The sequence below is a fragment of the Mesoplodon densirostris genome, chromosome X (genome assembly GCF_025265405.1).
Source record: "Mesoplodon densirostris isolate mMesDen1 chromosome X, mMesDen1 primary haplotype, whole genome shotgun sequence".
NCBI lineage: Eukaryota > Metazoa > Chordata > Mammalia > Artiodactyla > Ziphiidae > Mesoplodon > Mesoplodon densirostris.
The window spans coordinates 79,139,459-79,156,101 of record NC_082681.1 but is presented as its reverse complement, the minus strand read 5'-3'; the positions used below and the strand labels follow the sequence as shown (position 1 = coordinate 79,156,101).

The 16,643-nt window shown below is 51.2% G+C and overlaps 2 protein-coding genes across 4 annotated transcripts in view; both read left to right on the top strand.

Annotated features, from left to right (window-relative positions):
• The first annotated feature begins 1,519 nt into the window (after positions 1-1,519).
• Positions 1,520-8,674, top strand: GDPD2 (glycerophosphodiester phosphodiesterase domain containing 2). 2 transcript variants are annotated; one of them, XM_060087548.1, is made up of 15 exons: positions 1,520-1,624; positions 1,910-2,013; positions 2,294-2,387; positions 2,547-2,606; positions 2,837-2,935; positions 3,118-3,211; positions 3,357-3,502; positions 3,621-3,703; positions 3,811-3,961; positions 5,713-5,934; positions 6,142-6,290; positions 7,859-8,006; positions 8,173-8,255; positions 8,512-8,540; positions 8,622-8,674. In XM_060087548.1, exons 1-15 carry the CDS (start codon positions 1,520-1,522, stop codon positions 8,672-8,674), a joined length of 1,620 nt encoding a protein of 539 aa, XP_059943531.1. The 2 variants fall into 2 exon arrangements, with proteins under 2 accessions (XP_059943531.1, XP_059943530.1); XM_060087547.1 differs by having other exon boundaries at positions 1,910-2,076.
• Positions 8,675-10,282: 1,608 nt separating this feature from the next.
• Positions 10,283-16,643, top strand: part of DLG3 (discs large MAGUK scaffold protein 3) — a 65,618-nt gene continuing 59,257 nt past the window's right edge. For both annotated transcript variants that reach the window (XM_060086357.1, XM_060086356.1), the window contains exons 1-3: positions 10,283-10,483; positions 11,557-11,639; positions 12,901-14,928. In XM_060086357.1, coding sequence (XP_059942340.1) covers positions 14,869-14,928 — 60 coding nt within the window. In that variant the 5' untranslated portion in view covers positions 10,283-10,483; positions 11,557-11,639; positions 12,901-14,868. The remainder of the gene's footprint in view (positions 10,484-11,556; positions 11,640-12,900; positions 14,929-16,643) is intronic.

Sequence of the window (16,643 nt, the reverse complement as noted above, 5' to 3'; positions counted from 1 at the left end):
GCTCCTGCCGGCAGGGATTGGGCCCAGGGATTGAGCAGCACCCCTGGTCAGCTCCCCTGATTGGAGTTTTCTGGCTGCTCAGATCCTGACCCCATCCTACAGACAGCTTCTGGAGGGAGGTGGGACCCGGACGGCAGGAGTTACGGCTGGAGCCCGAGGCAGGCTACGACCGCTCTGTCCCAGCATGGGAAGAGGCAGCGGACCTCCCTCTGGGTTGGCTTTTTCCTGGGAGGGGTGTCAGGGTGGGGAGAGGTTTCCCCCCCACACCCCAGCTTCAGCCCCCTAACTTCCATCCCTACCCCAACCCTCCTTTCCCAAGGCAAGCAGAGGGTAAGAAGGGCTGTTTCAGGAGCAGCCACACCCTCCTTTCAGCCACTGTGCACCCCCTAAAGACTCCACAGCTTCAGGGGAGCCCAGATGACAAGGCAAGGGGTCGTGTTCCTCAGACCACACCCACTTTGGGTGTATCCAGGGGCTCCTTTACATACTCCAAGTCACCTAGAAACCCATTTTACTGACAGCCACTAATGCACATGCACATACAAATGCTGACACAAATCCCACACCTTCTCATATAGAATCAGAATCACACACCCAGCCTAGTCTGGGGATCAGTAAGCCAGCTTGGTCTCAGCTTGACCTCAAAGCGCAAGGTCCAGGGATCCCCTGCCCCAAGACAACCACAGCCCCCATACACACCTTTGCCCTGTATTTGTTGCACTTTCACCAGTGTCCTCAGAGGGTGGGGCCCCTGAGAAGGAAAAGGCGGGGACTGGGTTCCTGGCTGAGGTTGGGGGATGACTAGGCAAGAAGCGACAGGACTGGGGTGAGAGGGCTTAGATGTTCCAGATGTGTGCGGGCAGGAAAAAGTTTCCTTCAGAAGGTAGGGAGTGACCCAGGCAACCTGTTCCTCTCAAGATTTCCTCTTATTGGTAGTACCCCCTTGCCCCTGGGAGATGGAGACAGAGAATCTTTCAGTTCAGGGCTTTGCGATGTGTGCAATCTCTGTAACCATAGCAACTGACCAACTAGCCACTAGCCAGGCCTCCCTCAGCCCCAGGTCAGGCCTGGTGCCTCTCCTTCAGGTTCCTCCTGGTTCCTATGGTGGAAGCCTCAACACGGGGCCGCCTGAAGTTTGGCCAGATCTGCCTCAACTTGCTAAACCGTGTTTGCCCCACCCCAGGGAAGTTTCTCCTGAGTCCCCACCCCAGGCAACCTCTCCATTCCCAGATAGGGATGCTGTTGAAAGGGGAGGAGATGGAGAGAGTGGGTGTATAGCCTGCCAGGAGGCTAGACCTCCGGGGTGTCCCACTGACTTTCCACGTATGCAGATGAAAGGGAAAGAAAGACCCCGGAAACTGTCCCCTTTGCTCACCTCCTCATCCAGTCTGGCACTTGGGACCTGCCCTGTGACCTCTGCTCCTCCCCGGGGCTCCTCACATATACTGGGAGGGAGGCTGGGATCTGCCTTCTGCCAGGGTCCCTGATAGCCAAGTTTCCCTTCCCCCAGGCCCTCACCATGGGCGAGTCTCCCGGCTGCTGCTCGGTCTGGGCCCACTGCCTCCACTGCCTGTATAGCTGCCACTGGAAGAAATGCCCCAAAGACAGGACACAAACCAACCAGGTGAAGTACGGATGGGGTGTCGGGGGGTTGGTGCGGAAGTCCAAGGCAGAGGCCACTCGGAGGGGATAAGAAGGCCAGGTGTGTTCAGAGACAGCGGAGGGGAGGGGATAGGGAAGGAAGGGGCTTTCTCTCCCCAGGAGGAAAATCCCCTCAAACATGGAGAGAACTACCTGCAAAAGCAGAGTACCCCCATGCCTGGCAGGAAGCCCCCTTGAGCTGCCCTCTGTTGGGGACTCTGAGCTGAAGTGGGGATGGGCTGTGAGCTTCTCTCCTGCCCCTTTGCAGTGTGAATGCATCTGGTTTGGCCTGCTCTTCCTCACCTTTCTCCTCTCCCTGGGCTGGCTGTACGTCGTGTTCGTCCTTCTCAATGACCTGCACAACTTCAATGAGTGTGTCACGGACCCCCTTCCTCAGCAGACATGTCAACCTACTCCCCACCCCGGGACTCCAGGGTGCTCGGTCATCCCCAGCCCTGCCTGGCTTGCCCCCTACCCAGCCTCCTTGAAAACCCCTCCGTGAAGTCTCCCCAGTCCGTGGAGCCCCTGACCCCCTGAAGGGCTTCCCCTCACTCCCTTCTAGCCCCCATCCTAGAGCCACCCAGCCCAGCTCCCCTCAGGCCACTATCGCTGCCTTTTCCCCACTCGGACACCTCCCTCTCCCCTCCCACAGATTCCTGTTCCAGCACTGGGGACACTGGATGGACTGGTCCCCGGCATTCCTACTGGTCATCTCTCTACTGGTCACATACGCATCCCTGCTCTTGGTGGGTCCCGGGGCAGCTGGTCTAACCTTAGCCCTTCCTTCCCTCTCAGCTCTACCCTGTCATTCTCACCCCGGCCACTGAGGGGAGGGGAGGAGGGAGGTGTCAGCCTGGAAAGCCCCCCTCTCGGCACCTCATGACTCCCACCACCTCTGCCCCCAGCTCCTGGCCCTGCTCCTGCGGCTCTGTGGCCAGCCTCTGTGCCTGCACACCACCCACAAGGTAGAGTGGGCGTATGGGAGCAAGCGGGAGAGGGGTACACTGGGCCCGGCGCTTAGCCAGTTCTTCTATCCCTGGGCACGAGCTCAGTACCTGAAGCCCAGTAAATATGTGCTGAGTGAAAGAAGGACAGTGGTTGAGTCAGGAGAAGAGAATGGTCCTGTTTTCATAGAGTGAGGGGCAGCCCAGGCAGCCACAAGCCCAGGATGACATGAAGATCCCTGGTCCCCCAGGTGCTGCTGCTCCTCATTATACTTCTTGTGGCCGCTGGCCTTGTGGGGCTGGAGGTCCAATGGCGGCAGGAGTGGCATAGCTTACGTCTGTCACTGCAGGTGAGTGGCTGATATCCAGGGCTTAGCGGGGGAAACCTTCGCCTGTGGCCAACCCCAGGACACAGCTTGCTCCCTGGTGCCCCGAGACTCCAGGTAGCTCTCAACCTCAAAAGTCAGGTCCTAGGAGGAAAAGGGGAGGGCTTCTAGGGAGAAGAGCCCTCCTCAACAGCTCTCGTCCACAGGCCACAGCCCCATTCCTTCACATTGGAGCAGTTGCTGGCATCACTCTCCTGGCCTGGCCTGTGGCTGATACCTTCTACCGTATCCACAGAAGAGGTGCCAACTCTACCCTCCCACACACCCTCACTGGCCATCAATGCTTCTGCCTCCTGCTGCTCCGTTTCCTGCACCTGCACTCTGCTTTCTGTCCCCAGGGCCCACCACTGTCCTTTCTCTATAGCCTGTCCCCCACTCCTCACAGGTCCCAAGATTCTGCTACTGCTCCTATTTTTTGGAGTTGCCCTGGCCATCTACCCGGTGCCCCTATTCATCTCCTCAGCCTGTATCATGGAACCCAAAGACTTACCCCCCAAGCCTGAGCTGATGGGACACCGAGGGGCCCCCATGGTGAGTGCTGGGCAGAATGCTGGCAGGGCAGGGAGGGTCTGCTCCTCTAGGCTGCTGTGACCAGGCCTGTGGGTTCCCAGGCTCCAACCCTTCCCTGCCACCTCCTCACCTTTCCCAGCTGGCCCCCGAGAACACCCTGATGTCCCTGCGGAAGACAGCTGAATGTGGAGCTGCTGTGTTTGAGACCGACGTGATGGTCAGGTGAGGGAAGCCGGGGCCCCCTCCTGACCCGAGGGACACAGCAGGGAAGCTCCGGAAATGATGACCAGCCCCAGAGCTTGGCCCTCTGACTCCCCTTGTGCCTTCAGCTCCAACGGGATTCCCTTCCTCATGCATGATGAGCGCCTGACCAGGACCACAGATGTGGCCTCTGTGTTCCCACACCGAGTCAACAGCCACAGTAGCAACTTCTCCTGGACTGAGCTGAAGAGACTCAATGCCGGGGCCTGGTTCCTACAGGTGAGGACAGCCTTCTGGAAGAGGCAGCCCACGGGCAGGGGCACTCAGGGGTGGAGTTCACTCATTGATAAGCATCTGCTGAGCCCCGTGTTGGGCGACAGGTATACAGTCTCTGCACTCAGGTCATTCCCTCCTAGTAAGGAAAGCACCTAGGCAACAGGCTATCAGAATATGAAACCTCCAGCAAGAGCAAGGTCTTTACTGGGTAGAGAGGAGAGAGAGGTCACTGTTGGGCAGGGGGAGTGCGGGAGAGGATCAGGAGTGGTTTCACAGGAGAGGATGCCTGAGCAGCATATGAAGTGAGGGTAGTTTTTAAGATGGACAAGGCAGGGAACGGGAATTCTGGTCAGAGGGAAGAGTGTGTGTAAAGCCCAGAAATATGAAGGAGCCTTTCCAGGGAACAAAAAGTGGCTCAGTGGGAATTCCCTGGCGGTCCAGTGGTTAGGATTTGGTGCTTTCACTGCCTGGGACCGGTTTCAATTCCTGGTTGAGGAACTAAGATCCTGGAAGCCGTGCGGCAAGGCCAAAAAAAAAAAAAAAAGACAATGAAAAAGTGGCTCAGTGGAAGTGGGAGACAAAAATGCATGGGAGTCGTGGGAGATGAGACTGGCCGGGGGCCGGGGAAGCAGAGGCTTGGTCTCTGGGGACTTTGAATGCCAGGCCTAGAAGTGTGGACTTCAATCCTGCAGGTGATGGAAATTATTTAAAAGGATACTTAATTTGTTTAGTTTTTCTTTTCTTGATTACCAAAGTAATTCCTCATAAAAAATTTTTTTAAAAAGTAAAATGTCAGAGAAATAACCTAAAATTGAAAAATCTCCCGTAATCCAACCCATCAGTTGGATACATATTCTGAGGGATTAAGACATATCTGAGCATTTAAGAGTAAAGGACGTCTGAGTTTGAATCTTGACTTCACCACTTCCTAGCTGTGTGAGCCTAGGCAACATTCCTTAGGGTCTCTGTGCTTCATTTTCCTCATCTATAACATGGGAATAATAACAATACCTACCTTGTAGGATTATCGGGAGGACTAAATAAATTAATACACATAAGTGCTTCTAATACCGCCTGGCACATAGCAAACATTTAATAAGTGTTGATAGCTCACTTTCTCCATGCCAGTGACTAGGAGGTAAGGTCATCTGTTGATTTCAAGGGGAGGAGAGGAGAGTGGCAGAGGTTTGGAACAGCCACCAGGAGGAATGGGAGAGGGAGCGAATCAAGAACAAGTAAAAGGATGGCTAAGTGGCACTGAGAGCAAAAAATCGGACTAAAATGCCAACAGCCCACGTGGTGTGCTCTGCCCCCCGATTCTAGGGGTGGAGGGGGCGGACAACTGCAGAATTCAATCAGAGTCTGGGATTTGTGGGGCAGGAAAGGAGTTGACGGGGCTGTGGAAAAGTAGTTCAAGCTGCGGATGGACCATGGGTAGGGGATGTAGGTGTGGCCAGAAAGGGGCTGATGGATTGGGAGGAAACCAAGGGGTCAAGATCCCAGAGGTCTCCGTGAGACCCAAGGGAAAGTGTGGTGAGAGTGAGGAAGTTAGGAAACCGGGAGGATAGGAGGTTGGGGCCAGAGTAAGGCGTTAGAGGGTCTAGAAAAGGCCACAGTTTGGAGAAAGGAAAAACCCTGGCTCAGCAGTGGGTCGAAGCTGTACACCAAGTAGGGGTAATGAGTGAAGATAATGAGGATGGGAGGATGGCCTGGAGGCTTCTTCTGGTCTTGAAACAATTTTCTTCTTCTTATAGAGGCGACCCTTCTGGGGGGCTAAGCAGCTGTCAGGCCCTGATCGGAAAGACGCTGAGAATCAGACAGTGCCAGCCCTGGAAGAACTACTGAAAGAAGCTGAAGTCCGCAACCTTTCTGTCATGTTTGACCTGCGCCGCCCCCCACGAAACCATACATACCATGACACTTTTGTGAACCAGACGTTGGAGACTGTGCTGAGTTCAGGGGTGCCCCAAGCCATGGTGATGTTGCCAGGACCCCAAGTGCTCCCTAGTGCCCCTCTCCCCTGCCTTCCCTAGGCCATGATGATAATGCTGAGGCTTCCCCCCGCCCTAGGGCCCCACCCCAGCTCATACAGCCCATCCGCAGTCAGACCTCTCTGCCCCTGTCCCCACCCCCGGAATCCCTAGGCCTTCCCCAGCTTCATGCCCATCCACCCTGAACCACAGGTCCTCTGGCTACCGGATGAAGATCGGGCTTATGTCCAACAACGGGCCCCCCAAATGCGCCAGATATATGGACATCTGGGAGGCCACAGCACTGAGAGGCCCCAGTTTCTCAACCTCCCCTATCAAGACCTGCCACTGTTGGATATCAAGTGAGTGCCAGAGGAAAGGAGCTGAGGGGATCACATGAGGCTTAATGGCGGGGAAGAGCCGAGGCTAGGAAGGCAAAAGCCATTCATTCATTCGCTCATACAACGCATATTTATTGAACACCTGCTATGTGTCAGGCACTGTTTATTGCAGGCTTTGGGGGTGAAAGAGACAGACAATAAACCACGGCACAAAACATATGCATATTGGATAGTGATAAGTGATCTGAAGACAAAAAAATTGGGAAGATGTAGTAGAGATTGGGAGAGAGGGGCTAGGGAGGGTCACAGTAGGAAGAGTGGTTAAAGAGGCAGTGTCTGGGCTGAGACCTGACAGGTCACAAAGAGAGGACAATGGGAAGAGCTGCAGAAGAACAGGAACAGCAGCCTTGTGAGCGAGGGGAAGGCAAGGCTGGAGAGGTAGGCAGGGGCCAAATTGGGTAGGACCTTGTAGGCCACCAGAAGGATTTTAGCTTTCATTCTACACCAAAGAGATTGGTGCAAGAGAGGATGGATCCAGGGGAGAGAGGCGAGAGTCCCAGATGTGAGCTGGGCCCCAGAAGCTGACCCAGCCAGGAAACATGATAGGCTTAAAAACATGCAGTTGCCAAGGTCTCTTATAATATCCTTGTGGTCAGACAGAAAAAAATGTGGACTGAATGATAGCTCAGTTATCATATTAAGTATTTCAAGGACCTTTCCCCAAGTTGTCACCATGGGAGGAGACACGATATCAGGTTTGGCCCTCCCCTTAGTCTTGTCCTGGTCAACATCGACTGCTGATCATGTTTCCAGAAGGCATGAATTGGTAATGAAAACACTGATGGGAAAATGGAGGCCCTGAAAGGTCTAAGCACTCCAAGATGACGGGCCAAATGTACCAGGATGAAATGCAACAGAGATACATGTAAAGACCTATATTTGGGGTCCAAAAGAAGCCCAACTGCACAAAAACAAGAGAGGGAGACGCTGGCATTAGCAGGAGCATGTGTGAAAAAGACCAGGGCTTTGATTGAACACTGTGAATAATGAATGACACTGCCAAAAACTAGCCTGACCCTGGGCTGCCTTCACATGGGCATAGTGCCCAGAAGGCAGAAGGAGTTTTGCTCTCCTCGAAGCTGGTCCCAGCCCACCCGGGATATCACCTTCAGATGCAGGCTCCAAACTTCAAGAGGAACATAGGTAAATTGGAGTAAGATCAGATTAGAGAGGTTTGTATGGGGAAGGGAATTATAAGCCAGGTCCCCAGCCCCAGTTGAAGTGACTGGGGCTGTTGGGTCTGGAGAAGAGAAGACTCAGGGGAATGTGGTCACTGCCCCTCAGACCTCTGAAGGGATGTCATGAGACAAAGAGGAGAGACACATTTGTGTGGCCCCAGACAGCAAAGCTAGGACCCATAGGTGGAATCCACCAGGAGACAGAGTTGGTCAGGGGCTGCTATGCAAAGGCAGAACTGATGACTCTAGGGCAGTGACACTGGAGATTCAAGCACAGAGAGGGGCTGTCTCCCTCCCATGCCTGGGACGCCATGATTCTGGATGTTCCCTATTTCTTCCCCTCCTCCGCAGAGCACTGCACCAAGATAATGTCTCGGTGAACCTATTTGTAGTGAACAAGCCCTGGCTCTTCTCCCTACTCTGGTGTGCAGGGGTGGATTCGGTCACCACCAATGACTGCCAGCTGCTGCAGCAGATGCGTTACCCTGTCTGGCTTATTGTAAGGGCTCTGGGACTCTCACCCCTCCTCCTCTTTTCCCATCCCTGCTTCTCCTTAACCCTATCCCTCTCTTCCTTACTTATTGCCCCTCCTCCGCCCATATACTACCTGTGTCTGTATATGGGTCGCTCTGGCCACTGACAGGGGCTTTTTTCTATTCCCATAGCCCCCTCAAACCTACCTAATGATGTGGATCATTACCAATTGTGTCTCCATCCTGCTGCTTTTGTGGACCTTCCTCCTCCAACGGTGAGTGTTTGGTGCCCCAGCTTTCTGGGTCTTTATTCTCCCTAGGGTCCTGGTGATAGGGCTGATTCAGACTCATAAATGCTGCCTGGGGCTGGCTTGGGGTTTGGTCTGTTTGGTTCCTCGGAGATTCTTAGACCCTTCCTTATATATCCAATTGGCTTGAACCTTTTGGGAAAGGCAGTCTGGGGGAACTCGGGGTCAAAAGGTCGTGCTTGAAGCTGGGTGAACTCATAATGAGAAGCTTTTCTCCCTATAGGAGATGTGCTAAGGAGAGAGAGAGAACCGGTAAGAACTTTCTCCCCTCACCTCATTTTTCTCCTCCTCTAGCCTTCCCCTTGCTCACTTCCTATATGCCCCTCTCCCCAGGCTTAGAAACAGCAGTGCTGCTGACCAGGATCAACGCTTTCATAACGGAGTGAATGCCTTGTCCTGGACCCCCACCAGCCAAAGTCTGAGGCCTGTCTGCATTGGCCAACAGCAAGGAAGAGAGAATGGCTGAGGTGGAATGTTGGTGGGGTTGGCGTGGGGTGAACTTTGCCAACAGGAGGTTTTGAACTATGAGGGCCCTCTGCCCAGATGGTGGCATGCCCCAAGCTTCCATGGAATCCGTTCCCCTTGGGATTTTGACCTGAAGTGGTTAGGAAGACACTGAGTCACCAGAAATTTCTCCCCAAATGAAACTAGAACAGAGGAAGAGACAAGATTGCCAAGAGAATGTTTCTGATCTGTGTGCACGTGTTCTTGTGTAGAAGGCACAGGGTGTCAGGGACGGGACAGCTTGGAACAGTGACTGAAGGAGATGACAAAACGGCCTTTCCTGGAGAACGATAAGATGATGGAGACATCGACCTGGCTTCATTCACTGTCTCCCCTAACATATGCAATTTATCTGATTTCCTGCCTAGAGGCTGGGGGCCAAAGAGCCCATCTAGCCATGTAATTCTGTGCCTACAGGTGGCTTTTTGCTGTGCACAGTCTTTTCTTCAAGACACATTCGTTCCTGAATCTTGTCCGTTAATCGGTTATTCAATGAATTGAATGCCCATTTGGCACAGTCTAATCTTTTCAGCACTGGGGCTGGGTGGAGGATGCACCTTCCATCTAGGGTTGTATGTGACATGACATTGAGGGGTCATCATGAGGAGAATCTTGGGATGGAGGTGGCAAGAGGTCCACCTGGGGCAATGAAGGGCTGCAGGTGGGAAGCAGGAGAGCAGCCGCCACAGGGAGCGTTCCGGGTGGCCCAGGCGCGCTGTGCAGAGTTGCGCTGTAGCTCCACCTTGTGGTCACCTGCCCCAAGAGGAGGGCCGCGCCGTCGTCAGCCGTGACGTAATTTGCTGAATGCTACCTGTTTCTTGTGCCCGTTGGGGACCTGTGTCCTTGACTCCGTACCCCGAGGGCATGGTCCGATTTCCACAAGTTTTCGCTTCTCTGGGCTGCGCGCAGGGTCAGGTTGCCGGGCCCACCTTACCCTCGAGGAGCAAGTTCCCCGGTATGTTTGCTGCTCGTGAGTCCCTGGGATAAACAGCTAAGATGACCAGCGCGGAGCTGGCCTAGGATAAGGAGTCTGGTAGAAGTGGGGGAGGGGCTAAGGCAAACACAAGGACAGGAGGGGGCTCTGGCTGACCCTTCAGTCCTCACCGCACCCACATTCACCCCGGTTCATGTCTCCACACGAAGGGAAATCGAACTAAGGGTCTGACGAGGTCAGGAGGTTCGGTTCTCAATTCCTCCTCTCTCGCCAGCCTGGGACCCGGGGGCGGCACTGGCACCTAGGGACAAGACCCTCCTCGGTTGCAGGGCAGCCCCGGGAACTACAACTCCCAGGATGCCCCACGGCCACTTCCGGTCTCGGGATGGACCGAAGCGAATTTGACTTTGTGTTCCCGCCCCCTCCTCCTCCCAGACCCCGCCCCTTCCCTTCTCGCCACCCCGCCCTCGCCATGCACACACATGCACATACACACACAGGCCGCCGTCCACGCCAACATACCTGGCCTGCAGCAGGCGCGGTGGGCGGTGGCATCGGCGTGCGACGGGCTGGGAGGTGGGAGGAGCGCCGGGAGCCCACGCCGCGGCTGCTGCCTGGTCCCAGTCTTCTCGGGGGTCCACGCCGCCTTGGACCGCCTCTTCCACACACTACCTTTTCAAGCTGCATTTCCGTAGTTTTCCCTGTTCCCGATCCCGCCCCTCAGACCGACTGCCGGCCTCAGCTCTGGGGCGCCCAGGTACTGCCGGGCTCTCACCTCTCAGCATGGACCTCCCCCCCCACCCCCATCCCTACTTTTCTGTCCCCTCCCAGTCGCCCAGCCTCGCAGCCCCGCAGCCTCTTCCTCGCCTCCCATTCCGAACTGACCCTGACCACATCCAGGGTCTCCAGCCCCCGCAGCCTCCACCTCTCAGCTCCCAGGCTGTCAGCCGCAGTCCTCTAGCCTCAGAGTCTAGACTCTCGGCCGGAATGCCCCAAGCCCTTGCCCCTAGCCCCTAGCCTTGAGCACTCAGCCCTGAGCCTGCCACCGTCCATCCTTCCTCTCTTCCCAGGAGGACTGGACAGCTATGGCGCACTTAACCTTTATAAGGTCCTGGACTGGAGGCTGAGACTGACAAAAACTTGAGGGTGGAGGACCAAGGGGCGCTGCTCATTGGGGTTTGGGTGCAGTTGCTCTCGTTATTTTTAGCTGCTGACTCACAGCTTCTGGCATCCGGGTTTGGGGCTAGCAGGCTGGGCTAGGGGGCTATTAATAGAGCTAAGGCACAGCCCCGACCCAGTTCAGTTTAGAAGCACAGGGAGCAAGGAGCCTCCCCCTGCCATCGTGCGGCTGTGGAGATGTGGACGGGGGCAGTGGCTGGACCAGGACCTCTCTGGCTGCCTGTACCTCAGCCTGGTATCTCTACCTTGGAACTCTTGAGGGAAAGCCCACGACGAGACTCTGGGCACAGCTCTCCCCTAAGTTTGCCATGGCTTGGGCCTCTGCCACAGTGAAGCTCCTGCTGTACTGAGAGTGAAGAGATGAGTCCCCCAAGTGGAGGGATTATTGTGCCCACGGCTTCGGCCTGCTTGGACCTACTCCTGGGCCAGAATGCTAGGTTACTAGGAGGAAAAGCTGTGGATTTCTGGTCCCCAAAGGCCCTCATAAGGACGGAATACTTCAGCATGGTCCTAACAGAGAGGGCACAGAGCTGACAGGATTTGCTAGCCCCAAACCAGACAGCACTAGGAAGCTGCCGAATTCTGTGTTACCACCCTGCCATTCTTCTTTTTGTTTCTTTCCCTCTTGTTGGGCTCTGTCCCTACTCACAGGGGTCAACAGACCTCAGGATCTCTCCCTACTCCATAGAGAACTCTAATTCAGGAAAGCCACTGAGAAACTTGTCTCCACCAAGGTATGAATGATCCTTTATATATTGTCGTTCCTATGGGGCCTTTTTATTTTAATGGGCGAAAGTAGGAGTTCCCTAATCCATACCTTGGGAATGGTGGGGAAATCTTGATACCTCAGTAGACTGATCACCAAAATTATTCCTACCCACGCCCAATGTGCTAGAATTACCATCCACCAAGGATGCACACCCACAGCAATGCCCCTTACTCGCAAACCAGAAACTTCCTGCTTTCAGCAATCCCAGTCTCTGGCTCCCAGGTGAAACCCGAGGGCTTTGGGGCAAGGGTGATTATTTCTCCACACAAAAAGATTGGGGTCACCCAGTGAAGCTGTACTTTCAAGAATGAGCCCAGATTATCAGACAGCAGCGGGCCGCACTGCCCTAACCCCATCAGTTTGCTGAGGGAGGGTGCTGGAGAAACGGTGGATAGGAGTGAGAAACAGTTCCTCTTCTCCCAAATCCCTTCTCAGGCTCCTCTGTGGCTTCAGGCTCCTCTGTGACTTCAGTCTCTGTGCGGGCCTCCCGGTTGCCTAGCAACCACAACCGCCTGCAGGGGCGTGGGCTGTTTTCGACCTGTAGGGGGCGCCTGTCTCCCTGGGGCCTCGGGCTGGAACTCTAGCAGTTGGGAGGGGATTCCAAGTGTCAAAGCATCTCAAGGTTGCTGACTTGCCAACCAAGTCCAGTCAGCATCAGAGAGCCTGTAGAGTGGGGAGAAGCTCACTATGAATGTAAAGGGATGTAACTCATTCATTAAAAATGAAAATGTGTGTGTGTGCGTGTGCGTGTGTGTGTGTGTGTGTGTGTGTGTATGTGAGAGAGAGAGAGAGAGAGAGAGAGAGAGAGAGAGAGCGAGAGAGCGAGAGCGAGAGAGAGGAGAGAGCAGTCAATGGGGACGGGGTGTGGGGAAGGCAGTTTGAACCTCTCCATTCACTCCAGGCTTAGCAATGTTTATTCCTCAATCAGAGCAGTTCAGAGGCTCAGACTATAGGGTGTTTTCTGTTTTTTGTTTTTCCTGAGCTAGTTTTAGGATGTAGGAAAAGAGTCTAACACTCTATTGTATTGGCAAACTGCTGAGCATATAAAAGACTTTAAGGTCCTTCCTGAGTTACCAGCCTAGCCTAGACTTGGTCATGAAGGAAGATATTCATTCATTTGTTCATTCAACAATAATAATTAACCTTAACCCACTGTTACAAGGTAATGTGCTAAATGTTTTACATTTAATCCTCACAAAAACCCTATGATTATTTCCATTTCACAGATAAAGAAACTGAAGCTCAAGAAGTAAAGTAATGGCCAAGGTCACACAACTAGTGACTGGGTTGGGTGTGACTGAGCAACCACTGTGTGCCAGGGTCTAAGAATACAGGAAACAAGACACTCCTCTCTTTTCTCTACCTAATGAACACCTAGTCACCCTTCAGAAGCAAACGCAAAATGTCATCTCTTATGAAACTTTTCGTAAGCCCCTCGCCACCCACAAGTAGAGTTGATAACTTACTTTTTTGTATCCCCCTCTGAAATAGCACTTTTCACAGTTACTGTAATGAAATGCTTCTTATATGTCCATTTCTCTAACTTTGAGCACCTTGGCGACAGGGTCTGTTTACTATTCATTGCCACTTGGATGTCTGATAGACATCTCAAACTCAACATGTCCAAATCTGGACACCTGATCTTTTTCGCCCAAATGACCCCTCCCCTAAAGCGGTCCTCATCTCAGTCGATGGCAGTTTCACCTCTCCAGTTGCTGTGGCCAAAAAACCTTGGAACCACACCTCATATTCAATCTGTCAGCAAATCCTGTTGACTCTCTCTTCGAAATACATCCAGAATCCAATCACTTACCACCTCCAGTGCTACCACCCTGGTCCAAACCACCATCACTCACGTCTCTCTGGCATCACCTCAGTAGCCTCCTGACTGGTCTCACTGCTTCACCCTTGTCCCCTGTGGCCTATTCTCCACACGGAAGCCAGAGTGATCCTGCTAAACGCAAGTCAGATCATGTCAGTTCTCAGCACAAAAACTCTCCAATGGCTCCCCATCTCTCTCAGGGTAAAGCCAAAATCCTTCAATGGCCTACAGGCCCTATACAATCTGGTCTCCTACTAAATCTCTGATTGTATCTCCTAGTACGTTCTCCCTCTCACTCTGCTCCAGCTACTTGGTCCTCCTTGCTGTTTCTTGAACAAGCCAGATGCACTTCTTACCCATGACCTTTGCACTGGCTCTTCCCTTGCTAGGTATACTCTTCTGCATGGCTCCCTTCCTCACCTCCCTCAAGTCTTTGTTCAAATGTCACTTTCTCAGTGAGGCCTACCTTGACCAGCCTGTTTAAGATTGCCTCTATTCTAATTTCCAGTTTACAGTAAATACAGGGTATAGAGGAACAAGATAAACGACACCACGAGGGGAAAAAAAAAAACAACAACAGACAAATCCAGAAGTAGGATATTCTACAAAACAACTGAGTTGTACTTTTCAAAAAGCCGATGTCATTAATTAAAAAAAAAATAAAGATGGGAGACTTCTAATTCTGGACCCAAGTGGAGTAGACCTGCTTCTCCCTATTTCTCCCACTAAGGACAGCTAAAACTCTGTATGTGATATATCAAACAAACATAGGAAGATGCTAAAAGAAGGAGGAAAGGACAGACTTGACTAGATGACTTGACTAAAAACAAAAACATGAACAGAGCCTCAGAGACATGTGGGGCTATAACAAAATGCCTAACATTCATGTCATCAGAGTCCCAGAAGGAGAAGAGAAAGGGTGGGGGCGAAAATGTCCTCAAGAAATGATGGCTGAAAATCCCCCAAATCTGGCAAAAGACATAAACCTACAGATTCAAGAAGCTGAACAAACCCCCAACACAGGATAAAGTCAAATCCATGCCAAGACACGTTATAATCAAACTTTTAAAAACGAGACAAAGAGACAATCTTGAAAGCAGTAAGAGAGAAACACCACTTTACCAACAGGGGAAAAACAATTCAAGTATCAGCGATTTCTCACCAGAAACCGTGGTGGCCAGAAGGAAGTGGCAACAACATATTTCAAGTGTTAAAAGAACTGCCAAGCCTGGATGCTATATCTAGTGAAAATATCCTTCAGAAATGAGGGAGAAATCAAGATATCCTCAGAAAAAGGAAAGCTACGAGACCATGACACCAGCAGACCCACCCTAAAAGAGTGGTTAAAGGCAGTTCTCAAAACAGAAAGGAAATGATAAAAGAAGAAATCTTGGAACATCGGGAAGGAAGAAAGAATAGAATGAGTAAAAACGTAAGTACGTACAACAGACTTTCCTTCTTCTCTTGAGTTGTCTAAATAATGTTTGATGGTTGAAGCAATAAGTAAAACATCATCTGATGTGAAGCTCAGTATATGTAGAGGAAATATTTAAGACAACCATACTATAAATAAGACATGGTAAAGAGACCTAAAGGGAGGTAATTTTTTTACACTTTCCTCAACCTTTTAAAATGACGACACCAGTAGGTCTTTGTGGTGATGAAATAGTTTTGTATTTTGATTGCAGTGGTTGTTACAGAAATCTCCGCATGTGGTAAAATGGTATAGAACTATACACACACTGTACCAATGTCAATTTCCTGGTTTTGATATTGTACTATAATTATGTAAGATGCAATCATTGAGGAAAACTGGGTGAAGGGTACACGGGCTCTCTCTGTGCTATCTGCAACTTCCTTGTAAATCTATAATTATCTCAAAATAAAAAGTTTTTCTTTTAAGATTGGGGCTGTTCTAGTAGCTAAAGACACGAATGCAATGTGACAGCCTTGATTAGGTTCTGATGTTAAAAAAGATAAAAGGCAAGTTTGGAGAAATTTGAATATAGACTGGATATTAGATGATATGAAATTATTGTTAATTTTCTTAGATGTCATAATCATATTGTGGTTATGTGGGAGAATGTCTTTATTCCCACAAGATGAATGCTGAAATATTTAGGGGAGGAGTGTAATGAAATCTGTAACGTACATTTGAACGGTTCAGAAGGAATTGTAGACAGATTGATAAAGCAAATGTAACAAGACATTGCCAGTTGTTGGCTCTATGAGGAAGATATATAGGTGTCCCTTGTACTATTCTTTCAACATTTCTGTATGTTTGCAAATTGTCATTTTTTAAAAAGTTGGAGAGGATATGTGGAGGATATACATGTGATAAAGCAAGTATAGTAGAATGTTAATGAGAATCTAGGTGGCACCTGGATGTTTGTTCCCTGTAAAATTCCTTCAATTTTTCTGTATGTTTGAAAATTCTCATGTTAAAATGCAGGGGTAAAAAAGTTGAAGAAAAATGATCACAACCTCATGTCCTTCCCTAGTACTCCCAATCCTGCTTTCTCTGCTCTTTTTCTTTTTTCCCATAGCACTTATCACCATATATCGTAGTATATACTTCATTTATTTATTGTGCTATTTTTTGTCTGTGCCCTTTCACTAGAATGTGAGCACCCCAAGGGCGGGGATTTACTGTGTTTTGTTCTGTTTGCTGCTATATCCTCAAATCCTAGAACAGTGTCTGGCACATAGCAGGTGCTCAGTGAATACTTGTTGACTTAAGAATGAATTTCTGTAGCCCTAGGGCCTAGGTCAAGGTCTTGCACAGAGTAGGTGTGCAATGAATGTTCGTTGAACTGAGATCTGAGATCTGCAGGAGAACTTAGAATAGACCTGTTGGACTTGAGTGGTTCAGAGCGTGGACTCTGGAGTCAAATGGCCAGGATCTGCATCCTGATTCTGTCACTTCCACCTGTGTAACCTAGCTGTATTAACACCTCTGAGCCTCAATTTCTCGGTAAAAGTCAGATAATAATAGTAGCACCTTGGTAGGGGTTTTGTTTGCATGTAAAGCACTTAGGACTTTGTGAAGACTCAATAATTGGTAGCTAATGACAAAAAGAACAGCAGAAAGATAAGAGTTTTCCCAGCATGTCATCCTTCCTCCATCCGCCAACAGACTGAGCCAGG

What these genes read in the sequence shown, in the direction of transcription:
- GDPD2 (XM_060087547.1), top strand. Translation starts at nt 1,520, where the DNA reads ATGGGCGAGTCTCCCGGCTGCTGCTCGGTCTGGGCCCACTGCCTCCAC. An exon ending in CTACCGTATCCACAGAAGAG is followed by an intron (nt 3,212 to 3,356) that starts GTGCCAACTCTA and finishes CACTCCTCACAG; the next exon opens with GTCCCAAGATTCTGCTACTG. An exon ending in CAGGGGTGCCCCAAGCCATG is followed by an intron (nt 5,935 to 6,141) that starts GTGATGTTGCCA and finishes CCTGAACCACAG; the next exon opens with GTCCTCTGGCTACCGGATGA.